At 41.7% G+C, this 26,232-nt stretch overlaps 2 protein-coding genes and 1 long non-coding RNA gene across 3 annotated transcripts in view; all 3 read left to right on the forward strand.

Moving 5' to 3' along the window:
* The first annotated feature begins 6,904 nt into the window (after window positions 1-6,904).
* On the forward strand, window positions 6,905-9,869 carry LOC102083253 (uncharacterized). Its single transcript, XR_269449.4, has 5 exons — window positions 6,905-7,358; window positions 7,648-7,727; window positions 7,837-8,069; window positions 8,164-8,252; window positions 8,587-9,869. It is a non-coding gene; the product is annotated as an uncharacterized LOC102083253 (long non-coding RNA).
* A 306-nt stretch (window positions 9,870-10,175) lies between these two features.
* Window positions 10,176-15,942, forward strand: ghdc (GH3 domain containing). Its single transcript, XM_003441921.5, has 11 exons — window positions 10,176-10,399; window positions 10,581-10,856; window positions 12,471-12,667; window positions 12,752-12,946; window positions 13,021-13,140; window positions 13,533-13,830; window positions 13,951-14,140; window positions 14,753-14,824; window positions 14,922-15,055; window positions 15,167-15,255; window positions 15,364-15,942. Exons 1-11 carry the CDS (start codon window positions 10,306-10,308, stop codon window positions 15,583-15,585), a joined length of 1,887 nt encoding a protein of 628 aa, XP_003441969.2. The 5' UTR covers window positions 10,176-10,305; the 3' UTR covers window positions 15,586-15,942.
* A 134-nt stretch (window positions 15,943-16,076) lies between these two features.
* The window catches only part of kcnh4b (potassium voltage-gated channel, subfamily H (eag-related), member 4b), a 44,126-nt gene continuing 33,970 nt past the window's right edge, over window positions 16,077-26,232 (forward strand). The window contains exons 1-2 of the mRNA XM_005471304.2: window positions 16,077-16,339; window positions 19,412-20,155. Coding sequence (XP_005471361.1) covers window positions 20,080-20,155 — 76 coding nt within the window. The 5' untranslated portion in view covers window positions 16,077-16,339; window positions 19,412-20,079. The remainder of the gene's footprint in view (window positions 16,340-19,411; window positions 20,156-26,232) is intronic.

Here is a 26,232-nt window from a genome sequence, read left to right on the forward strand (position 1 = left end):
CTCTTCAGATTTGTTCATATCTGAAGATTCGGGGAGGACGTCATTGAATAAATCAGTGTTGTAATTCTCACTGGTGGGAGGCTCTTCATGTTCAAAGTTGTTTATATAAACACTGGTTTTAGGAACCTCATCTAGTTCAGAGGTGGTTGCGTGTTCATTTTCATAGGTGTTTACAGAAACACTGGTTTTAGGAACCTCAGACTGCTCATCTCTGGAATTAGATATCGGCAAGAAGAACCCATCAGGCTCCAAATAATATCTGTCAAGCTCTTCAAAGCCATCAGTGTCTGAAGAATTTGTATGACTGAAGACTGAGCGCCACATATTTGCAGAATACTATTGATTCAGCGTTAATTTTGTTAAAATGTGTTTTCAACACTAGGTGCAGTAGAGTGCCTTACCTTGGGGGTATTTATGAGCTCGGTTTCTAAGACTTCAAAAGCACACGTGCCGTGACGTCACAGTACATGTACTCTTTGAAATTCATTCTGTCATAAAACGTCTTGAACCTTCACCTCCCTGAATGTTAGTATTAACCATTAAGCTAACCTTAATATTAACCTGCTGTTATCGGGGAATGGCAACCCAGACAGGAAAAAACCCGGGGTGCATCCGCCCTTGGGATTACGGCCCCGCTGTCTCACTGTCGGGCCCGACGATTAACAAACAGCACACTCCCCTTTTTTAATTATTTACTTTTTGTTTTCAAGTTTTACGGCTTGCTCTCACATAGAAAGCTCCGGACTGAACAGCAGCGCTTGTCTAAAGAACCATCCTGTTAACGTGGAGTGAAATTATACTGGTATTAAAGGTAACTTCTTTGTGTTTTTATTTACAAGATTGTGGGAAGCCGAGTTTGCTTAAAGCACATTGGCTACTAGCATATTAGCTAAATAAATAACGGTGGCTTGTATTTTTTGTATATATTTCTATGGTGCTGTAACCCAGTGTTAATTTACTTGTTTAGCTAAATAAATAACGGAGGACTTAACGGCAGCGACTTTGTCACTACATCTAGCGAGTTTTTAGACCCCCTTATTGACTTTTTTTTTTCTAAAAAGCGACTTGTGTCAAATCTGGTGACTTTTTCTGGTGTTATTGGAGTCTTATTATGACTTTTTTTTTACGTGAAAGCACGTATCGCTCTTACAAGCAGCGGGAGCTGCTTGTTCCTCGCCCGTGCCAAAGCACTCACAGGCGGCGGTCCTAACGCAGCAGTCGCCCCCAGCTGCTGTCAGAGCAGATGTTTACACCTACACGTCCAAAGTGCAAATGAATTGCGCATGAGGGAAGCCGCTGCTCCCGCACTGACTATAACGCAGGTCGGGAGAAGCGGTAGTTGCACATTGCTTTGTTTAAAATAAATCAATGCACTAAAATACACCATTCCAATCATCCGTTCAACCTGAGCCTGTCGCTGGGGAAAGTCCCACAGCTGTGGAAGACCTCCTGTGTGGCACCGGTACCAAAGACCTCCCATCCCAAGGACCTCAGCAGCTACAGGCCGGTAGCCCTGACATAACATCTGATGAAGACCCTCGAGAGGTTGGTTCTAAACCATCTGCGCCCCCTGGTGAGGTCTTCATTGTTTCCGCTGCAGTTTGCTTACCAGCCTGGCATCGGGGTGGATGACGCCATCATCTACCTCCTGCACCGAGCTATGATTCACCTGGAGAAGCCTGGAAGCACTGTGAGGATGTCAAAGGAAAATCGTGTATATGTGATCAGCTAACATGAAATGTATTCTTTTATTGATCACTAAGCAAACCACATGTCTACGTGACTTTTCACCTAATAACTTTTGACATGAACTCTTCTGTGATAAACAACTTACAGCTTCCTCTTTCTGTTTTGGAACATACAGACTTAGAAAAGGGGAACCTCAGCTCTGAGTTCTGAGAATAACTTTATCTTTGTACACACACACACACATACAGACACACAGAAAAGTATAAATAAAGCACGCAGACAGTGATGACACGCAGATCCTGCGTTCCATGGTTGCCCTCGTGAGTTAAAGAAATCTGTAGTGTTTGTGTTTTCTAACTCAGATGTCTCAGCTGAAGAACGGCAAGGTGATTTAAAGAAATCCCCTGTCATTTAATTTGGTCCTTCGAGCTTAGCGATGGAAACAACAGACACATTTTCGTGACTCCAATAAGGTCTGATTGCTGTATCCTGACGTCGTGGGAAAGCCAGCACCGAAGTCTGTCGACAGCCCTCTCCAGGTAGAGGTGAAAGCCCTGGGCGTAAATTCCCATCCAGGCCGGTCCTGGTCCACGACGCTGGGATCCAGACGGCCTACAACCAGCAAAAGATGACTGAGGGTGAGAAAACACTGTTTGGTCTTAAACCGCCAGAAGGATTTAGAGAAATGCGCAAAATAGGTTAGTTGTAGCCGCAATTACTCCGTGATACGCGTAAAATAGGTTGGAAGTAGCCGCAATTACTTCATAAAACACGTGAAATAGGTTGAGTTCGCCGGAAGGAACTAAATTTAGGCTGGGTTTAGAGGTAGCCACAATTACTTCGTAATAAATTATATTTAAACTGGTTTCAGAAGTAGCCGAAAATACTTCGTGACAAATCAGCGCGCAAATGTCTATCTGTGTGTATGTATATGTGTTTTGGAAGTAAGTTGATTTTACAGTACAATAAGTTGCTGAACTACTTCCATTGATGTACTTAAAGATGAACAAAAAGCCGCACCAACTACAGAACAGAAGAAATGGTTAAAGTGTGGAGCACAACTAGAAAATGATCTTATGACTTGTGAAGGTAAACCAATACTCCCCAAGTCCCTACACAGAACAGCAGCATTGGTGACCCATGGGGTGACCCATGTTTCAACGGGAGAGATGGTCCAAGTCATAAACACACACTTTTATACTCTGAATTTTGAAACTTCAGCAAAGGAATTTGTGAGGACATGCATGATCTGTCAAAAACATAATTCACAAGGCAATTTGAGGACAAAAAGAGGACATTTCCCCACACCACCTCATCCATTTCACACCATTCACATGGATTTTATTGAATTAAGTGAAAGTCAAGGCTCAAAATACGCTCTAGTGATTATAGACGTACTCTCAAAATGGCCAGAGATTTATCCAGTGAAAAAAGCAGATGCAATCTCGGTTGCAAAATGTCTATGCAATCATTTCATTCCAACATATGGTATCCCTGCTCTGATAAGATCAGATAATGGGACACATTTTGTCAATGATGTGATTAGTAAAGTCTCTGAAGCACTAGGATTCAGCATAAGAAACCATTGTGCTTATCACCCACAAAGTGCAGGGTTAGTAGAAAGAACTAACGGCACCATAAAACAGAGACTCGGAAAATGCATGGAAGAAACAGGAAGACCATGGCCTGAATGCATAGGCCTAGTAAAAATGTGGATGAGATTAACACAAGGCTCCCAAAAACTTACACCTTTTGAGGTTGTTCATGGGAGACCTTTTCCTCTACCAGTGACAAGTGAACCTTTAGACAAATCTGTCAGAGAAACAACTCTGGCAGAATGGATGGCAAAACTACTAGAAAATAAGGATATTGTTTTGAACAATAAACTGCCGTACGAATCTTTTCCAGTCTCTTGCAGATTAAAACCAGGTGATTGGGTCCTGTTACGTGTGCTCCAGAGGAAAAATTGGAGCTTGCCCCGCTGGGAGGGCCCATATCAAGTGTTATTGACAACACCCACAGCCTGTAAAACTGCAGAGAGACCCTCCTGGATACATCAGCGCCACTGCAAAAAGGTTGAGGTCCCGGGAAGCCCCGACACCAAGGAGGAAGCACATTAGGAAAGCCTCACCTACGCTTGGTTGCTTCGGGGGTGAGGGGGGGCAGTGCTGATTGGGCCCCCGTCGGGTAAGCCCGCACTCTAATCTCCATCCGATCAACTTTAGGGCAGCCAGGTGCAGGTGTGATGGACCTATGTGCAACCACGGGAAGGGGAACCTTCCTGGTTACCTTGACTACAAAGCTCACCCTTACAGGACCCCAGCTGATGCCAACAGCAGCTGAGCCACGAGGCAGACAGAGAAGATGGACGTACGACAACTTACACCTAATGGACATGACACAAGATCACATCCATCCTTGGATGAAAAATGCCTGATACAGATATGTCTTTAACAAAACCACAGAGAAAGACTGTTACGTCTGCTCACACATGCCGAGCATTAATAACTGGTTTTATTTTTCTTTACTTATGTTATTCCTTGTTTAAAAGCTGTAATTTCACAGATGATAAGTTTATCATTCACAGCATACGCAGATGTACTGAAATCAATGAAGATTATGAAGACTTCTTTTCCTATTTGATAGATAAAGATGAAGTGTAACTAATGATGTAGTAACTGAAAATGTGAAAGACAAGTAGTTACTCACTGATGAATTGTACATTTCATTTTCTGATCAACAGGAGGGAATGTCAAAGGAAAATCGTGTATATGTGATCAGCTAACATGAAATGTATTCTTTTATTGATCACTAAGCAAGCCACATGTCTACGTGACTTTTCACCTAATAACTTTTGACATGAACTCTTCTGTGATAAACAACTTACAGCTTCCTCTTTCTGTTTTGGAACATACAGACTTAGAAAAGGGGAACCTCAGCTCTGAGTTCTGAGAATAACTTTGTTATCTTTGTACACACACACACACACACATACAGACACACAGAAAAGTATAAATAAAGCACGCAGACAGTGATGAGACGCAGATCCTGCATTCCATGGTTGCCCTCGCGAGTTAAAGAAATCTGTAGTGTTTGTGTTTTCTAACTCAGATGTCTCAGCTGAAGAACGGCAAGGTGATTTAAAGAAATCCCCTGTCAGAGGATCATGTTCTTTGATTTCTCCAGTGCTTTCAACACCATCCAGCCACAACGTCTGAGGGACAAGCTGGAACTATCAGGAGTGGACCACCACATGTCCCAGTGGATACTGGACTACCTCACAGAACGGCCACAGTATGTGAGGACACAGGGCTGTGTCTCTGATATGCTGGTCTGCAGTACGAGGGCCCCACAGGGAACTGTGCTGGCACCACACTGACACCGGTGAACATTCAGGGAGTGGACATTGAGATAGTGGACTCGTATAGGTACCTGGGTGTTCACCTCAATAATAAACTGGAGCCACAACACTGATGCTCTTTACAGGAAGGGTCAGGGCAGACTCTACCTGCTGAGGTCATTTGGAGTCCAGGGAGCGCTTTTAAAGACCTTCTATCACTCTGTAAATGGCCTGTATTTATATAGCGCTTCCTAAGGACCCCAAAGCGCTTTACACATCCAGTCATCCACCCACTGGTGATGGCAAGCTACATTGCAGCCACAGCCACCCTGGGGCGCACTGACAGAGGCGAGGCTGCCGGACACTGGCGCCACCGGGCCCTCTGACCACCACCAGTAGGCAACGGGTGAAGTGTCTTGCCCAAGGACACAACGACCAAGACTGTCCAAGCCGGGGCTCGAACCGGCAACCTTCCGATTACAAGGCGAACTCCCAACTCTTGAGCCACGATTGCCATTTTTTGTAGTGTGGTATGTTGGAGCAGCAGTTTATCGGCAGCTGAGAGGAAGAGGTTGGATAAACTCATTAGGAAGGCCAGCTCTGTTCTGGGATGCACCCTGGACCCAGCGCAGGTGGTGGGAGACAGAAGAACTCTGGCCAAAATAACATCTCTGATGGACAGAGTCTCCCACCCCATGCATGTAAATGTTGCTGAACTGCAGAGCTCCTTCAGTGACAGACTGCTGCATCCTCAATGCATGAAGGAGCGTTCCCGCAGGTCCTTCCTCCCTGCAGCTGTCAGACTGTACAATCAAAACTGCTCCCAACAAACATAACACATCTTTCTGTTTTGTGTCTTGTGTACTGTTTGTTTGTATATGTGTCTTTCTTGCTGCTGTTACACCCAAATTTCCCCTTGTGGGACAATTAAAGGATTATTCTATTCTATTCTATTCTATTGCTAACTTAGAAATCGGATGTCCTTGCAGAGCCTTACCTCCATCTTCTACATCCAATTTTGCCTGAAGCTGTCTACTGAAGCTTGCTATGTCCATTTTTGATTAATGTAGTTTGTTAATAACGTTATGGTTAAAAATGTTCTTCTTTTACTCTTACTTTTTTGTGGATCACAAGGTTTAAAACTCTTTAAAAGAGACACACAGACACATAAACAAAAAAGTAACTCTGCCAGAGAGCCTATTTCGGGTCACTTTTCCCGGTCACAAGTCCGAATAAAGGAGGAGGGTTGGAATTGTGACATTAAAAAAAACAATAATTGGTAAAAGAAATTTAATTTGTGGTTTTAAATACATACTAAATGCTTTTAGGGTGTTTTTACTGACTTTATGTCTCTTCCATGATGTTATTTCTCTCTCCTACAGGGTCCTTTATAATTACATGACCAATTATGCAAATTAGGCGATGACGTCATCTAGCGACTTCGTCCTCCAGCTTCACTGTTTATGCTAACATAGCTGTGTCGCTAGCGATCACATAGCACATCATTATATACCAGCTAGCCAAACTTCAGTAACCCCACAAACCTCACTGCTGTTTACTTTCCTGTCTTCGTTTATTTTGGAAGTAATAGCAAAGCTGTACATCTTAATTTGTTTCAGAAATCCCTCAGTCAGAACATGGTATATTATGTTTAGGTGGAAACTAGCAAGCTAACTCGCTGCTAACTTCTAATTCCGTTAAATTACATAAATTCCGTTTTCATGGATGCCTGGATGTTAAACTTAATTGTTACAACTAGTAGAGCAGCCACACTGATGATTTTATTACAGATGAAAGAATTTAGACAGTTTTTCAACTCTCAGTAATGCTGCAGTGATCGTTTGACTTAGAGACCTGCAGCGGAGTTTGGGCCCAGACATGGCTAATGACGTCAGACTTAAAGACCGGATAGCGATTTCCCTTACTTAGGAGTTGGCAACACTGCTTTACAGTATGGTGCTGTAACCCAGTGTTAACTTACTTGTCTGATTTCTGATGTACACTGTACAGTTACATTCAGTTCTATACATTTTGCTCTACAGTTGCGTTTAAGTAATATGATGTTTCTTAATTTATGACTGTATCACAACAGTCAACTTGGTAGCCAAATCTGGTGGGAGGGGCTATGAGCACATGACCTGTATCTTTGGCAGAGCAATGTTGTGTGAGCCTGCTGACATTTATACACGTAATATCCTTAAAGTCACTGTTATCCATCCTCCTGCTGGTGAGGAGACGTTTCTTTCGGGCCTTCAACATGGACCGTGTCCTGTCGTCCTGTCAGTGCCACTGAAAGCGAGCATCAGCTGGCTGCTACAATCTCTGCTGGGTGATTAAGTATTTGGATCAAAGTACTCAGACACATTACACATAGATCTCTATATGCATACATGTTTTTGTTTGTTTGTTGGCCAGCTTCTCCAATTTAATTTTAAGGACTATTTAGAGACATTTTCTTGCAATTTGTTTTGGACATTGTAGTTTTGTTTTCATATACATAGAGAGGACTCAATAACAGAAGTGGAATATGCATGTGGCCCAGGATGAAGCACAAATGGGTTGTAACACATCATCAGTGGAAGTGTTGTAACTGATGCAAACATTTTTTTCCATTTCAGTTCTATTCATAAGTAAAGTGGGCAGAAATTCAGACTTCACCATATGCGCTCAGCCTATTCCCAGCAAGATCCTTCCAAAGGTTAGTTGTTCAATATTCAACCCTTCTTTACTAGTAGAATCTTTTTACAACCATAGGTGGAGTGTTTTGTTTTTTTGTTGTTGTTTTTAATAATCAGATTTGTTAACAGGTTGGTGCACATTGCCAAAATAGTGATTGATAAGCTCAGCATTTACAAAACAGTCATCATTCGCTTTTTGGAAGCTGAAGGCAATGTTGAAGGACTAACATAGAAGGTGAAGGATCACTTGGGCTGTGACGAGGCGATTACCCTGGAGACAGCCAAGGAAATGAAATACTATCTCAATTTCCCCTTGGTGATAAGTAAAGTCTCTCTGACTCTCATACTGGACTTCACAAGAAGTAAGCTGTGTGATCAAAACATGTTTCCTGTTTAAGTTTTGCCATTAAAGTTATTATATACTTTAAATAAATATATTAAATGCCTTTTCGTAAGGTTCCCATTAGTGGAAACAGAAGTCCAGAAAAATCTTTCCTGTCTCTCAGGATGACTTTGCGGAGTTCCAGGAGAAATGCTAAAGCAAGGTAATTCATGTAAAGTCAAAATCACGCTCTCTCTCTCTCCCTCTTACACTACACACAGGCACTAAGTATTAAAAGTCAGTTTACTTGACTAATACATTAAGCCGTTTGAAAGCCTCCAAGACATCACTTTGACCGTAAATCAGCTATCTGAGCCTGCAAAGACCACACACACACAGCAGTAAAGATTGATGCCTAGCTCCATTCTGTAAAGGATGCCTTAATCTGCCTTGTTTGCAAATGGTACAGCAAGTTCAAAAGATTGTCTTTAGTTAAATTTCTTAGTTTACAGTTGAAGTAACTAATATATTTTTCTTCGTTTTTTTTAACCTTGTAGCTCTAATGGAGAAGCCTAGTTTGCAACATGTTGCAAATCTCTAGTCGGATGCTGATGTTGGATGTGTGGAGCAGTGTGGCTGTTAACTGCAGATCACGGCCTGAAATGCAGAGAAGAATTCGGTTCTTTTCTGACTCTCTTTAAAGAGATATAAATGTGTAACTCATGTAACATTGTTTGAATAGGAATGGGCAAATGTGTTACTAGAAAGCTACAGAGGCTGCAAAGGTTGCATTTCATATCACCACCATAGATGGAGTTATCCTACAGAGGAAGAGGAACTTTAGAGGACCTACAACTTCTGCACCTTTTAAGAATGCATTTGCCCGCTCTTCCGTTTGCCAAAAAAAACCTCAAAAGTAAATTTCTGCAGAAAACAGATATCCAATAGCTATCCAGTTATTTGAGAATCTAAGATTTCCAAGTAATTAAAAACAAACCAATTAGGTGTTTATAGACGGGCAACCTAAATTTAAATTGCTTAGTTAACAAACCAGGTTAGCAACATAGCCAGTAAAATTAAAAGAATCACATCTGGGATTTTGTGTGCATTCACATCTGCTCGGATGAGTCATTTGTTTTGGTCATTTTTCCCAAAAGAAAAACAAAAGTCTTTCATGTATGTGTCCTGGAAACGATGTTGGGCGCTGGAACCAGCAGGAGGCAGACACCTGACTTTGGGGTGTCATCCCAGGGTCCTTTTTTTGTGTATTTTTTGTGTAACATATCTGACATACATAAGTACGTTAGACTGAAAGATGCAGAATTCTGACAGTCAGAAAATGCTGTTTTATGCTGAAGCACAGATAAGACATTTTTGAAAATCATGGACTTCTTCACAGTTTTCTGAAACTATTTTACAGTGTGTAGGTGTGCCCCCCATGTGACTGTTTCGGTCCCAAAAGTTGGCTCACTGGTAACACACCTCCAGGCTGTGTAAGTGCTCTTTGACCAACAAGGAGATTGATGGAGTGCTGCGCCAGTCACCTGACCTAAACCCAACAGAGATGGTTTGGGTTGAGATGGACAGCAGAGTGAAGGCAAAAGGTGCTCAGCATCTATGGAAACACCTTCAAGACTGTTGGAAAACCATTTCAGGTGACTACCTCATGAAGCTCATCGAGAGAATGCCAAGAGTGTGCAAAACAGTGATCAAAGGAAGGGGTGGCTGTTTGGAAGAATCTAAAATATAAAACACTTTTTTGTTTACTACATAATTCTATATGTGTTCATTCATAGTTTGATGCCTTAAGTGAGAATCTACAATGTAAATAGCCATGAAAATAAAGAAAAACATTAAATGAGGTGTGTTCAAACTTTTGACTGGTAGTATATATGAACCCTTTTACGTGACCACAAACCTCCACACTCACGTGTTTTATGTAAGAAATATTTAATGATAATCTAACTTGCAGACTGATTTTCTTTGTTGTGCAATCACAACCACGGACTCTGTAGCATTATCCAGGCAGTGGTACTGCATTTAAAGCAAAAACAGATAAATAACATATAAGTTTAATTTTTTTTAGTTGGTATTTCCAGGTTTATTACGTCATGATTTAGTCAAACCAATCAGCGTCTAGTTCTGACCCAAATACGGAAGCAGCACAGATAGCGGCGAAAGTAAAAGTTGACACGCTTTCTTGGGCGTGGAAATGCAGTCCAAAGGCTTTTTATAGATATGAATTATTAAAACCACGGAACATCACGTCTTATTTAATGCTTCAGATGTCTTCCTCTTGGTTTCGCGTTGCACTTCCGCTTTGTTTTGCGGTTTTATCGGTCGCCCTGACCATCAGCGGAAAGACTCCCGGTAAGCGGTGAATGAGTGCGTGAAATAGCGAAATAAAAATCATCCTGTCTCGACAGGATTGCGCACTTTCACGGTAGACTGCGTACTCTTGTTTGTAGATGAGAAGAAAGGTAACGGTATAATGCTGACTAACAGCGCCCCCACCTGGCTCCTCTGTGTTTTTGTGTGTCTTTTGTAACAGCCATGCCGCCCCCTCTCCCCGCTGTCATCGGTGTGTGCTCTGTAGCCGGGATGGCACTCATCTTGAAGATAAAGGTTGAAAACCGGACGTTAAGCAGTCTTCTGAGCCAGCATGTAGCGGTAAAGGTTGTAGGCTGGCTGGGCAGGCGACAGAGACGGAAACTTGAAGCCGACACACTCAAAGTGAAAGAAATCCAACAGGAGACGCTGCTGAAGCGCTTGCGTAAAAACGCAGATACGTATTATGGAAGACAGTACGACTTCAGCTCAATTAAAGGTAAGCAGTGAAGTAGATGGCGTTAGTTTAGCAAGCAGGTAGTGTGAAGACATTTGTGCTTATTCAATGTTAACGATTGGGAAGACCGGGGTGACACATTAAAGGAAAAAACTCGTGCCACCAGCTGCCACCAGACCCCAGAGTCCTTAAAGAACGACAACAAATCAAAACTTCATATTGATTTGATTCCTATTTTAAACGTGTTGCTATCCAAAAATAATTAAAGCTGCATCTACCTGTTCACTATTTTTGTTTTTTTGTGAGCAAGTCAAGCTTTTTTTTTAAATTTAGTTTTAAACCTGTGTTATTAAAGTTATTGTTTTCAATGAACAAATGTCCCCGATATATATTCAGCATACAGGTGACTGAAACAGCATTTCATGCATTCAGTGGAATTTTGCTCGTTTTGTAGACTTAACTCTATGTGCTGATTTGTTATTTAGTTGTGCCAAAAAAGGTCATGTTTCCAAATGAATTAATTTTATGTTATTACTGTAATATTTGTAGGAAATATGGGAGGAAAGAATAATAATGCTGTAAGTCAAAATGAGTTTATTTTTCTCATTTTTTGTCAGATAATTGACACTGAAAACACATGTAACCTGTACACCTGTAGCCAGATGCAATCAAATACAACTACCATCATTTATGTTTCTATGTGTATTATTAACGTTACATTCGTATTTTTTTTTAGTATCAATTAAATTTTATTTATATAGCGCCAAATCACAACAAAAGTCGCCTCAAGGCGCTTCATAGGTACAGAGAAAAACCCAACAATCATATGACCCCCTATGAGCAAGCACTTTAGCGACAGTGGGAAGGAAAAACTCCCTTTTAACAGGAAGAAACCTCCGGCAGAACCAGGCTCAGGGAGGGGCGGGGCCATCTGCTGCGACCGGTTGGGGTGAGAGAAGGAAAACAGGATGAAAGCCATGCTGTGGAAGAGAGACAGAGGTTAATAACAGATATGATTCAATGCAGAGAGGTCTATTAACACATACTGAGTGAGAAAGGTGACTGGAAAGGAAAAACGCAATGCATCATGGGAATCCCCCCACTCTTTTCATTCCTGTTTTCCAACACCCTTAGTATTGATGTAAAGAGTACTACCCTATTTCTATGATCATCTGAGATGAAAATTATCCTGATTACCACAGAATTAAGATGCTTCCTTGTGACTTTCTCTTTTTCTTTCCCATCCATAAGTTCATTGCTTCACTTCAAAATAGTTTTGATAGAGAAGCTGCTGCATGCTGTGTGTCTTGCTGGAGTGTACATTTACTTGTGTCCACGGTTCACCTGTCTATGCCCTGTGCACATATAGAAGCAGTACCATACAGTCTGTGGATGTGAGTGTGGTTTCTGAGAGGTCCACCAACTCATTTCTGCTTGTTGTAATGTTGCTGTTTAAACTATTCACAGCAGGCCAGTGTATTAATTGACCCTGAGTATACTGGGAAATGTCCCACAATGCAGCAGGTCCTGAGAATTGTGATGCTGAAATTGGGGACTGTTTGATACTTGTGCTTAAAATAAGCTCAAATGATGAAAGATAAATGAGATGTGTCAATACAGTTTTGATTTAAACCATGAAATCTGTTTATTTTATAGATATTAAAGAATTTCAGGCATGCCATCCTATTACTACATACACGCACTATCAAGACCTAATCAACCGCATCGCAGCTGGAGAAGAGAAGCTCATCATTGCAGAGAAGCCATTAATTCTGGCCATGACCTCCGGGACATCAGGATCCAGCGCCATGCTGCTCAGCACTAAGGACACCAACACTGAGTTCTTCCTGCAGGTGAAGTCACTGCTTGATGATGGTGTAGCCCATGCGCTGCGCATGAAAATTTTACTAATAATACTCTCTGTGTGTTTCCATCAGGGAGTGACTGTGTGCTTAGATGCCATGCAGAAGGCATTCCCTGAGACCAAGAGCCTTCAACGCACCACCAAGTTCTTTTACGCTCCTACTTTTCGGCAGTCTGAGGCCAGAATTCCCATCGGACCAAACTCCTCGACACCAGCCTCCTCACGCCACATCCTAAACCTGTACACGACTCCAGCACCTGCCTTCGAGGTACAATCAACAAGCCTAACAAGTGGTCAGCCTTTGTGTGACCGTTTCTGTAAAAATATCTTCTGTTTCTTCAGGTTCCCAGTGAGAAGGACACACTCTATTTGCATCTTCTTTTTGCGCTGAAAGATCCTAATGTGGGAACTCTGGAGTCCAACTTCGCTTCCACAGTTTTCTATGCCTTCAGTGCCTTACAGGTACCCAGTTGTTTGTCATGAATAAGTTACTTTTGTTGTTTTTACGTGTTTTTTTTTTCTTTTTTATGCGAGTAGAGGCATAAAAACAGGACTTAATGGGAAACCGTAAAGTATGTAAAGTAATCATGAATTCCACCCTTTAAAGAAAAGCATTAGCAATCTTATTTTTTGTCTATTTTAAGAGACAACATTTCATTGAGCAGTAGCAGGCTGTTGTTGTCCGTCATATTTGCCTCATTTCTCTCTCACTGGGACATCATCTAGTAAAACAAGATGAAATCTTGAGTCAGGTGTTTAGCTCCCACTGACTGATTTAAACATTTGTGTTAATTACTTTCATGAATAAAGGCTTAGGCAAGTCGTTTCTGCCTAATATGCTCTCGATCTCATAGGAGCGTTGGCAGGAACTTGTGGAGGACATTGAACGGGGGAATATCAGCACTGCTCTGTCTCTGGAGCCCAAAGTGAGGGCCAAGCTTGAAGCGCTAATGAAGCCAGACCCACAGAGAGCTGCCCAGCTCCGGGCCCACTTCCAGGATGGCTTCAGGGGGATTGCCAAGCGCCTGTGGCCTCATCTGAACCTGGTCCTGGCAGTGGACTCAGGCTCCAATCAGATCTACGGTGAAATGTTGAGGGAGAGTTACTGCAAAGGAGTGCCTTTCTACTCGCCCTTCTATGCTGCTACTGAAGGTAAGAGCCTTCATTTACATTTTTAAGCTGTTTAATTAAAAACCGTTGCAGTTGGGCATTTGTAGGGTTTCTATATGTGGGTGAGGTCAGCATTTGCTCTCATTATCTGTGCCCCTGCAGGTTTAATTGGGGTGAACCTGTGGCCTCAGGAGTCAGAAAGACGTTACTTGCTGTGCCCTCGCTCAATGTTCTGCGAGTTCCTCCCAGAGAGCAGCCTGGATGAGGAGGCCCCTCACACTCTGCTGATGGAGGAGGTGAAGGAGGGAGAAAACTATGAGCTGCTTGTCACAAATGCTTCAGGACTTTACAGGTTCGATTTCATCTACAAACAAATATAAATAACTGCAGCTGTATGTTTCCGTCCTCATGATTGTGATGGGTCACACTGCATTTTAACATGTTCTAAATCTGGTTAAGGATCAAATGGAAGTGTCCATGTTTGAAACGTCACGTTTTCACTTTACACTCACCGGACACTTTATTAGGTACACTTTACTAGTTACACTTTACTAGTTTTAGGTTGGCCCCCCTTTTGTCTTAATTCAGCAAAGATTCAACACGGTACTGGAAACATTCCTCAGAGAATTTGGTCAATGTTGACATGATGGGAATCTCCCATTCCACAAACGCTTTATTGGACTGAGACTTTTGTGACTATGGAGGCCATCTGAGTACAATGAACCCATTGTTCAAGAAACCATTTTGAGACTTGATTGACCTTTGTAACATGGTTACTAAGTTTCTGAGTGGCTCATTAGATATTTGTGTTAATGAGCAGTTGATCAGGTGTACCTAACAAAGTTGCCGATGAGTGTACAATCAGATTTGTCCAGTGGCTCTGTATAACTGTCACTGCAATTAAAATGTAATATTACAACTATAACAAACTCTCATATTTACCTGTATATTTCTCTTGTTACAGATATCGCATCGGAGACATTGTAAAAGTTGTTGGATTTCACAACCAGTGTCCCATCGTGGAGTTTCAGTACAGGTACAGCACTGGGCAGCCGTACAGTTTTTCTCATGCTGTGTGTGTGTATATATAAAACATGACACGATACTTTCTCCTTGCTTCCATGCTCTGTTAGACGAGGTCAGATGCTGAATGTTCGAGGAGAGAAAGTGTCAGAAGCGTTGTTCCTCAGTGCTTTGAAGAAGGCCGTCGCTCAGTGGCCAGGAGCTCAGCTGGTTGACTACTGCTGTGCTGAGAGCGGCATCCTGGGTAATATTTGTTCTTGTTTATACCCTTAAATCATAGAAGAAGTTTGAATATGATGCGAAAACTATTGAACCCTTTGCACCATATTTTATTTTATTTATTGTGGCATTGCAGGAGATACAATTGGTGGCTCGGACCCTCACTACCAGGTGTTCTTAGAGCTGAAAGGTGTGAGGAGGCTTACAGAGGAACAACGACATAAGGTAAGAGAAATCCTAATGAAGCTTCACCAACAGGCAGCATGTTTACAGTCTGTCATTAAATCACTCTACCTTGTCTTTCTGTTTGGTGTTTCCTCTCTTGCTTCCCAGCTGGACATTTCTCTCCAGCAGGATTCGGCCGTCTACAAATCCTTCCGTATCAAAGGCAGCATCGGGCCAATGAGAGTGCAGCTGGTGGCAGAGGGAGCGTTTAACAAACTTCGTAAGCAGATGATGGCGTACTCGAGCACCTCACCCAATACGTTCAAAATGCAGCGGGTGCTGCGCAGGAAAGAATATGCTGAATTCCTTCTGGGCAAAACGATTTCCTGAGATCACTTACAGACTCTGTGATTGGATGATTTTTTTCTGTTTTAGCTTATTTATGACTGACTTAATGAAGTGTGCCTGTGGGAGATGTTAACCATGATGCATTATCTCTGATTTTTAAACAATAAAAATGCACTTTTGACTGTTTTTATTTTCTCAACTATATCTCTAAACTAGTGCCAAAATATCCCAGAAGTCTCATCTGTACAAACCCCCCCCCCCTTTTTTTTTTTGCCCCGATTCAGAAGTTTCCCGAGTATTTTCTTGTCATACCAGGTCATACCAGCACCAGAAAATCTTTGAGCTGTGTTTAAATGTAAGCTTCAGTTACCACTCCTGAATAAATTTCACTTCACTTTTCTCCAATGTTTTTTTTTTTTCTGGGCAGTTAAAGGAAAAGCAAAATAACATGCAGTTAATATCTTGTATTTTTAATGGAGTTGCTTAAGCTTTCAATTTATACCATCTGTTACTAAATGTTGCACCATCTAATGATCCCAGTTTGTGAAATTACCTGTGATGACTAAAGCAACATTTGGCAAGATTTAAATCTTGTACACTACTGTTATATGGCTGAATTTTGTGCTGATGAAGGTAATTATGCTATTTTTAGCTTAGTTAATTATCTGACATCATATGGTTATTGGTGGAAGTCATGTTTTTTAGGTGGCTCTCTTTCAGATTGTGCAGATTTGGCCAGCTTCTAGTTTCATCTTAGAGTCAAGTGGATCCATCAGACCAGAAGAGCTGATTACTGGTAAGCATCCTTGGCCTCTAGACTGTAACTGATGATGCTTATGAAAGCAAGAAAGCCTTCAGTATATGCCTGCTCGCATTGTTCACCACCTGTACAGCTTATTTCTTCAGTTACATCATAAACAGTGCAATAGGAGTGTCAGGACTCTGTTGTCACCACTAGAGGGAGCTAGTCTAATATGTAAGACATGAAGCATAATGCTGTCTCCCACAGGTCCAGCATTTAACTGCTTGTCAGCCTTAACTGAAGCAGTGAATTCTTGCTGATAGCTCTGACTGTGAGTCTCATTTGAATTAATATTATCTTCTTATAAATAATCAAGATTTTGTAAAAAGGGAGCAAACAAAGAAGACGGAGAAAGCACATATTTATATGTATGTTGACTAGACTAATCCTCACATCCTTATTTAATTCTGTGAGATTTTCTTTTGCCATCTTTAGCCTCAAAGAAAGTCTGAGTGTGAATAAGCCCCGGTCTGAGCCAACAGTTTCTTTCCTGCAGGTCGATTTGTTCACAAAGTGGGCTAATATTTTTAGAAACGCCCCATTTCAGCAGAGATTTGACACCGTTCTCGCTTTATTTTGGCTTCATAATGCCTCAACTGTATATACAAGTATTACATTTTGGCTTAAGAAAGCTGGCAAACAGCACTGCATGGAAGAACTTAAAACAATATGGCACTAGTTTGATTTCAGGCCTTTTTCTTAAGTATCCACCTAAAAAAAAAAAGGTTAGTTTCTGTGTATTTCACAGTTGTGTATATGAAGCATTATTGGGGTGGTTTCACATTAAAATGCATTTCTTGGCAGGTACTTTCATTCTTCCCTTTGCTGTTTATTCATTCCAGATTGCCTTCTATCTCTTCTCGGTTGTTTAGTTAGATGGTTTGTGTCTTCCTCTGCCTGCCGTCCTCACACGCCCAGAGGATTTACAGACACACAAACGCTCAGAGCTCGCGATCGCACATCTGTTCTCTCACAAGTTAATTCATTGTAAACAGACAGATTTGAGAAAGGCAGGCTTGACTTCTCAATGGGTTGCAGGGGGGAAGTGTGTTGAAGTGAGAGAAGGGATGCTGCGGGATGTGTGAATCGGCCTGGCTGCGGAGTTTATCTGGCATGCAATTTAAATCAGGATTAGGGTCGTGGATTTTCATTCAAGTTTAGTAAATTACAGTTAGTTCAGTCAGCAGAATATTCAAGGAATTGATTTTCAGATGTTATTATGTGCATAATTAAGGGGCCAAAGTGAATTTTACAAGCACACCAGCAGTTCCCTTAAAACTGAGAACTATGGGAAATGTAGTTGGGGATAATATTTCACCTGACCCTCTGTGCGTCACTCTGTCACATTAGACCGAGGAGATGATCGTGAGCATGTTTAATGTATTAGCCTCTTTATTAGTGACAAGCAGCGACGGATGAACTACAAGAAGAAGGGACAATGAGATGTCATTAAAAATAGAAAACAGTGAATGGCTGCCAGGCTTGAATAGGATCCGAGAGAGGAAACAATACTCTCTTAAAAGCCTCCAAGCTTCTCTTTTACTTTCACTGTCTTTTTTTTCTCCACCTTTTTTGTTTCTCCTCCAAATCCAGCTCACCTCTGCTCCCAGCAATTAACATTTAATGTGTTTGTGGTTTTGTTTAATTATCCCCTAAAATACCCACCTTCGGTGGATGTAACAGCTTTCATCTCTTCTCTGATGTGGCTATTCTCAGAAGTCTGCAGCTGCTTTCAGAAATGTTAGTCAAGATAAAAACAAATGCACTTTTTTTCACTGTGAAGATTAAAAATGTAATTTCTGGTGAGAGGAAACACCCACACTGCTGCTGAATCTGCTAAATCTTTCCAAGATTACCAACCCCCACAAGAAATTTCTATTATATTTCTTTCCTCATCATTTTTGTTTACTTGACTCCCAATCTGCATAGAGATGCATTTGATGGATGGAGCAGGAAATATGTAGGGAAGATCTCATTCTTTTTATCTTATTTTGCTATATTAGTGGGTATTATCATGTATGTTGTAAGTCTTTTGAGCCACAAAACAGCCATAACAAAAGATTCTTGAAGCCTATTGACTTCTAATTGGAATATGGAGGATTGTAGGATTTATTCTCGGTCTTTCTCTTACTTCTTGACAAAACAAAGCAACTGTAGGTTTTCATTCGGCGCCTCATACACATACCAGTGATTTAAAAAGTACTGATGAATGTGCTAGTTAAGTAAAAATGCTGAAAACCTCCTTCTAAGTTAATAACATACCGATCAAAATACGATAATACAGGCCTATAATATTAGCCGCATGACCCCCCAAATAACCCCTAATATTAGGTTTCAGGTTCAACATTTAATATTGATCACATTAATTAATAGCAATGGGTCGTCTTTCCCCGATTACTACAATTTTAATGAGATTGATTTTGACAGGATTCTTCGAACACAGAGGGGAGATGATTTATCTTCCTGATGAGAACGTTCTCTGTCTAGAGGTATTTCCCCTCGTTGGCTAAGCCGTATTGCTTTCTTGGGTCAAAGTAAGTTAGGTTTGGGGTTTTTGGCATCGCGTTGTCACGAAAAACATCTCCAGGCTTATCCTTTTAATCCGCTCTTAGCGGCTTTTATCCCAGAGTCTTAACTCGCTCATGGATACTCCACAGGGGGTGACAGGGCAAAGGCAACCAGCCTCATTTTTAATAATCAAGATGGAAATAAACAAAAAAAAACCCTCTAGGAACGGTGTTTTGAAGCTGTGGCTCCTTTACTCTGCAACTTGGATGAAATAAATAAATTAGAGGACTTTGACAGTCACCCTTTAACCAGGCTCCTCTGACAATACAGCACACAGTCCAACAGAATACAAAAGGCTTAGTTAACCGATGTGCAGGTAATCCATCTTTCCTTGCTTTGCAGACATGCCCACAAAAGCCATGTGCTGATAGTACCACTGCTGGGTGTGATGGTGCTGTCAGATGCTCCCAAAGCCTCCTCCCTCCTTCTTTCCTCTACCTCTCCCTTTCTTCCCTTACTCTCTCTCTCCCCCTCTCTCTCTCTATACCCCCACCACAGATGAAAACAGGTCCCTACAGAGGATGCCTGTATCTCATTGGCTGATATATCACCGGAGCGGATGGGAGCAGGAGTGAGGGAGAGGGAGAGTAGCGAGGAGGGGAGAACGCTCAAGAAGATGCAACTACTCCCCCACAGCATCCTGACACATCACTGAGCATCACTGAAAAGAGGTGTAGACACATGCTGTTATTTTTCGTCGCACAGATTTGCGGTCCTCTTTTAAATGGAAAGCGCTACGCACTTGGAGGATAACTTCCTCCACACTGCTGCCGGGATCGGCACTCCGACTGAAAGGTGCAGACAAGCAACAGCTGGGCTCACTGTTTTGAAGCTCTTTGGATGTCAGAGTCAGTTGCACTTGATCCCTTCGTCAGCTGCTCGTGACCGTGACTCTTAATTTTTCCTTTTCGAGACTGCACCCGAACCTCTGCATTGTTGGAGTGAGCTATTTTAGTCCTCCCAAAGCCGCGCTGTTGGTTTACTGAGAAGGCATCGCTCGGGGAAGGGTGGCAGCATTTACTGTAAATGTGCGTCCCTGCGGCTGGTGCCGGAGAGTCACCCTCAAAGTCTCACGCACCTGCTGAGACTCCCTGGAAGCTACCTGCTGTGCCTTTGGGATGGTGTGACCTCAAGCCAGCAGGTGACCTTCCTAAATCGGGGTCAAGATGCCGGTGATGAAGGGCCTCCTGGCCCCACAGAACACCTTTCTAGACACCATCGCCACACGCTTCGATGGCACACGTAAGTGTCCTGTGAGGCTCAGCTTCTCTGATAAATGCTCACTCTGTGACCTGGTGGTTCAGGTTGCTGACTTGGACTTAGCCTTCATCTATTGTGAGGTCATTTGTCTCCTCTTTTCTTGTCAGTTTTTAAAAAACAGCTAATAAACTAAAGTAATAGAAGTTTTGTGGCTGGCATTAAATCAAATGCAGACTCCTGTGCTGTGTTTTCACTGTGAGAGACCCCACTGCCTGAATTAAAGTGTGTTTCTCTTCATCCTCTGCTTTAAACAAACTTCCTGATTAAAATAGCATCTGCTGCTGGTTCCACTGGAATAAAAAAAAAAAAAGAAAAAGTTTGCTTGCACTCGACAGCTCACATTTGTTTCACACATTTAGCTTCACAGTAGCCGAGCAGCCATTAGGCAGCACTGCCATTTTTGCTTAGCTCGTGCCTCTTGTTTTGTACCTTGTGCCCCTCTCAGGGGAGGTTGCGGCTCGTTGTAAATAAATGCCACGGGGACGTCTGTGTTTTGTTTGTTTGTCGATTCAGCCTGTCCTCCCTCGGCTGGTTTCAGCAGCCAGATTGAACGGATGGCTCGCTGTGATTCTTAGAGCTCAGTCTCCGTTCCACTTGGGGAAATATAAACACAGTGAAATGGGAGACATTACCGTGTAAGTGATGTGCAGGGTATGCAATTATAGCTTCAATTTGTGAGCCGGGTATTCTAATGAGATATCTCTCAATTTCTTAAAGCGCACTTACACTCGGCCCATCAGGAATTGTTCTCGTATCTGAGCGCTAAAGGAGCTGAAAATACAAAAGTGGAGTTTTGTGAGCTGAGAGGATTCACACTCAGTCTAGAGATGCTGTGACTACTGCACAGTTCAGCTGGAGGGCCAGGAGGTCAGACAGGCCCCCATGTGCCCTTGAGCTAATCATTTCACTGTTGACAGTAATGTTGAGAAACATTCAGTGCTCTTTAGGGTGTTTCAGGGTGTCACAGGACTCTTCCACATTTACTTGTATTTTGGTCGTGCAGCCATTAGATCTGGAGCTGAGCCCACTTCTAAAACTTCAGAATTAAATACAAATGACAGTAAAAAGGTGACAAATTAAAGAAAAAATATTGTCTCAGTAACATGGTGGACCACTGAGTGCCCTCAGATCAACCTCATTGTTCATTAGCTTTAATTCTACAAGTCTTACAGTCTCCCTATAGATGTTTCTCATTTAATAGATATTTCCTTACTTGCTGAGAGTACAACAACTTTGTATTGATTTGACACTTCCTTCTAAGTCAGCAGCCACATACAGCTCATTTTGATCTTAAGTGGTGTGGATCAGTGAAACTTCCCTTTCTGTGAGCATGAAGAAGTTTAACTACAACTTTAACCCCTGAGATATATAAAAATAAGAAAAATAAGTGCAATTTCAACAGCACATCTCTGTTTTAGATAAAGAAAAACTGTCAGCATGACTCTTTAGGCTTGAAGCAAGATAAATATGTAACATTACAGAAAACGTAATGGTATCTCATTGCCCAGACTATTCTGTAATTATATTATTTACTTTAAAATAGTATGAATAGCCATAGGAAAGGAATTTATCAGTAGCCAGAGCTGTGAAACGTATGAAAATATGGTTAAAAGCCCAAACTTTACACACTTCACATTTTCCAAAGCCGTCCAGTGGACCAGATTGAAGTCTTTGTTGGGCCGAATCTAACCTCCAGACCTTATTTTTGACCACCCCTCCTCTAAGTGAGCCCAAACCACAAAAGAAGATACCTCCCATGGGTTAACTAACCCACAGATGCCCTTGCTGTTAGTTAAGTGTTCAGGTTTTCCTTTAATTTTTCATCTGTTTATATATACTGTAGTGCCTGTTTTGAGTGTGTAACATTCATTCAGAATAAAAGATAAATCAGTAAAAACATGTAGCCATTAGCGAGACGTGCATCTACATTTTTTTCCAACTCATTCTCATCCCTGCCATAAGGCTGTGGCTCCTACAGGAGTGGCAGAGTGCCCACTGCTCAAAATAGCTTCCTTCCTGTTGCCCGGGTGACAGGGTCCTGCCACTTGACATGGATGATGCTCGAACACTTTGGACTTGGAGAAAAAGATGGTCGACTAAAGAGAAAACACTTGAACTTGCTTTCTAATTAAGGACTTGTAAGCAGCTGGTCTCTTGTTCCAGAAAAGAGCATCTTAAAACAAGTGGCATTGTGGGTCGTGCACCTGCAGTCTCTCTTCTGTGTCGCCCCCAACTGCCGTCGGTCTGGTGCATGCAGCATTCATTAGAGTGTTTGTTTTTGTGGGTTTCACTTGGATGTTTGAGCTTCACTGGATAGATTTTTGACACAGGGCGTCTGGATTCATATTTTCAGGATGGAAGAAAAAAATAGTCTGATTTGTGATACTCCAGTTCGATTTGCTGGAAATCATTATTAGGAGTCCTAAAATATGCCTGGAGAAGATTTTTTATTATTTTTACAAGACTTATTTTAATGTCAAATTACTCCAAATTAATTGTATTAATTTAAAATGTAAGTCAAGTCAAACTCAAGATTCAGTTAAATTTGAAAATGAATCTTCATACACAGGAAACATGTAAAAAGTAGCAGGTCTCAGTTTAAATCAGGCAACACATCATCACTAAATGTGCAGTTACACAAAGACAACAGACCATCAATCAACCACGAAGCCTGCTGCATCATTTACAAGTGTACAATATTGAAAATAAAGTCAACGAAGTTCAGTTAGATCAGCAAAAAAATTCTCTTCATGAAAACATACCCCTTGGCTAGACTCACCAATTACAGTTTATATTAGCTCTTTAGCTACTTCATTAGGTACATGTTGCTAGTTCCAGGTTGGACTCCCTGCTGCTGGAAACCTTGTTTGAATATTTGGTCCATATAGATGTGACAGCTGCACATCCATGATGAAAATCTAACGTTCTATGTTGTCCCAAACGTGCTCATTTGACTGAGATCTGATGACTGTGGAGACCATCTGAGTACAGTGAACTCATCGTCATGTTCAAGAAGCCAATTAGAGAGTTGTGAGATGGTGCGTTATCCTCTGAAAGAAGAAAGTCAGAAGATGGGTACGCTGTGGTCATAAAGAAATAGACATGGTCAGCATCAATAATCAGGTAGATTGTGGAGGTCAAACTATCCTGAGTTGGTATTAATGGACCAAACTATGCCAAGAAAATAATCCCCCACACCATTACATCACCACTGCCAGCCTGAAACATTGATACAAATGCTAAATGGCCTGTATTTGTATAGCGCTTTACGATGGATCCATATTTTCATGTTGTTTACGTCAAAGTCTGACTCTACCATCTGAATGCTCCAGCAGAATCAGCACTCATCAGACCAGGCAGTGTTTTTCCAGTCTTATGTTGTCCAGTTTTTGTGGCCCTGTGTAAATTGCAGCCTCAGTTTCCTGTTTTTAGCTGACAGAGGTGGCACTTGGTGTGGTCTTCTGCTGCTACAGCTCATCTGCTTAGAGGTTCATTTAGAGATGCTCTTCTGCATACCCTGGTTACAGCGAGTGGTTATTTAAGTTTCTGTTGCCTTCCTATCAGCTCAAACCAGTCTGGCCATTCTTCTCATTTCCCTTTGAGAACTACTGCACAATGGATACTTTCTCTTTTTCACACCATTATCTGTAAACCTGTAGAGATGAAATTCTGAACAATTCAGACCAGCCCATCTTTCACCAGCACCATGTCACATTCAAAGTCACTTAAAAATCCCCTTTCTTCCCTATTCTGATGCTCAGTTTAACCTTCAGCAGGTTGTCTTGAACATGTCTGCACAAAATGCTTTGAGTTGCTGCTAATGAATTGGCTGGCTACATATTTTCCCTAACCAGCAGCTGAACAGGTGTGCCTAATGAAGTGGCTGATTATATTACGTGTTATTTATGCATTATTTATGCAAACAAAATTATTTGTAGGTTTCTATATGAAACCTGTGCAGTCTTTTACTTTTACAATTTCTGTAATGTTAAATAAGTTAATAGTATCACATCATTGTACACTGAACACCAGTTTCTTCTCTAATCTAATATTTTTACAAGCAATATGCAATGCAGTTTAAAACATAAACTGATGACGAGGTAAAAGTTTCTTACAGCAAAAATGGCTAAGTCCATCAGTCTGAGTAAAGAATGTATTTAGATCAGCGGAACCAAAAGAAGCTCCACTGCTGAGTGAGCAGCCTAGCAGTCAAACATTGTCCAAAAATTTTATTTAATGTGCCACTCCAACTAAGCCCCTGCCTTGACTGCCATATATAATAAAAGCAGCATCTGAGACAGTTATTTCATCATTATGTTCCTGCATGTCCATGTAATTATTTCCACTATGCAAAACAAGGCTGCCTTGTGCTTTTGTGCATCTGTTTGCTCTGATGGACCAAATAATACATTATCTTAAAAGCCCCAAATCTTACAGTCATTATCTATTGTGCAGCTTCACATTGAGCATTTTCCGGGTGTTTCAGGGTAATTTCTCCACCGAGAGGTTTTTTTGTGTGTTTATCCTCATAAATATTGATGTGGCTGTGCTTGACCTTAGGAATAACAGTTATTAAAGCGAAAGCAATTTTAAGTTGCTTATAATTTAACGGTTCCTGGTCTGAGACAATTACCCAGCTGAACCGCCCTGCGGTAAGCAAAATGTCAGGGCAGGTTAGGTCGATAACCTTTGACACACACAGCACAGTATTTGGCTCACAGCAATGTCAGCGTCCATGTTTCCCAAAAGGAGATGTCTCCCTGTGTGAGTGCCTGTGCTCAAGGCAACAAAACCACATCACGCTCTTTTAAAAAAAAAAAAAAAAAAAAAAAAAAAAAAAAAATTCTCTTTGTTGGTTTGAATAGTCTTTCTTTTTTATTATTATTATTTCTGAAGGGCATTTATAAAGGATCATAGGTCAGGGTGAAGTTACAATTGCAGTTCTGGCTGTAGATTTGTTTTGCACGTCAGAAGTCTGGATGCTGATTGTCAACACTGGCTAAAAACCAGAGTTTCCATTATGTTGGTGGCACAAGCACTGTGCTCTGCCTGTGTGTTAGAGTATAGATGCCCATCCTTTATACCCAACTCCACCTCCCCGAGCTCTTTTACACGACCTCCCCAGCAGCATTTTTACACTGACAGCAGTACTCGCCCTGTGGGGCAGCGTAACCACGGGGCAGCTGCTGGCAAAGATAAGAAGTGGGTTTATTTTCCCCCCAAACACTTTTCTAATAAAAGGCAGCTAAAGAACCAAAGAGGAGCCAGGAAAGAATGTCAGGCTGAAGCTTACGGAGCTCATTGTTACCCAGCTGATGAGCGGGTCTTAATAGGCAGCTGCAGAAACCAACACCAAATAGAAGCCAGATGATAGCTGAGACTCTTTTGTGGCTGTATCCTTTGCTGCTCTTTTTGTTTTGTTTTTTTAAAAGTCAGTGGTAACAGGTGGCAAAGTTTGATCTGTACATTTGGAATAGGCTCTGCTGTAATTGTTCAGGTTGGTGGTTGAGTCCCCAGGTGGCTTACTCCATGTATGTCGGTGTTTTCAAGCAAGACACCAAAATAAATCTGCTTCTAATGTGCAGGTCTGCACCTTACATTGCAGCTCCGCCTCCATCGGTGTGTGAATTTAGGTGTGAGTGGGTGTGAGGCTTTGTAAAGCACTTTGCACTGTTCTTGGTATAAAGGCGCTACGTAGCTGCAGTCTTTTTACCTTTAACAGGAGTTAGATCACGACTGCACAGATACTTTTTTTCTGTCTTTGCGTTTAATTCAAACATCTTTATTAATCGTTGACATCAAAGTGACTGATTTTCCCACGTGCCTCTTTGTCAAACCAGTGACCCTTTCCCCCTGCATGCCCACTCCTTCTTTTGCTCTCACCCATCTGCCCCAATAAGTAATTACATGCTACTGAGTGGTAATTAGCTTCTGAGGAAGTGGCCAGGCCTCTTGGGCTTCATCTGTCTTTTATGCACAGAAGAACTCTTATATGGACACGAGGCCGGCTGCTTGATGTTAGCAGTAGCATGTAGTGTTATCATGTCAGATTACAGTTG

This window comes from Oreochromis niloticus, linkage group LG8 (assembly GCF_001858045.2).
Source record: "Oreochromis niloticus isolate F11D_XX linkage group LG8, O_niloticus_UMD_NMBU, whole genome shotgun sequence".
Taxonomy (NCBI): Eukaryota; Metazoa; Chordata; class Actinopteri; order Cichliformes; family Cichlidae; genus Oreochromis; species Oreochromis niloticus.

Bases quoted from the DNA above. Each gene is read 5' to 3' on its own strand.
- ghdc (XM_003441921.5), top strand. From the start codon at position 10,306: ATGCTTCAGATGTCTTCCTCTTGGTTTCGCGTTGCACTTCCGCTTTGT. The intron at 10,857-12,470 runs GTAAGCAGTGAA...TTTATTTTATAG, and splicing joins CGACTTCAGCTCAATTAAAG to ATATTAAAGAATTTCAGGCA. The intron at 13,831-13,950 runs GTAAGAGCCTTC...GTGCCCCTGCAG, and splicing joins CTTCTATGCTGCTACTGAAG to GTTTAATTGGGGTGAACCTG.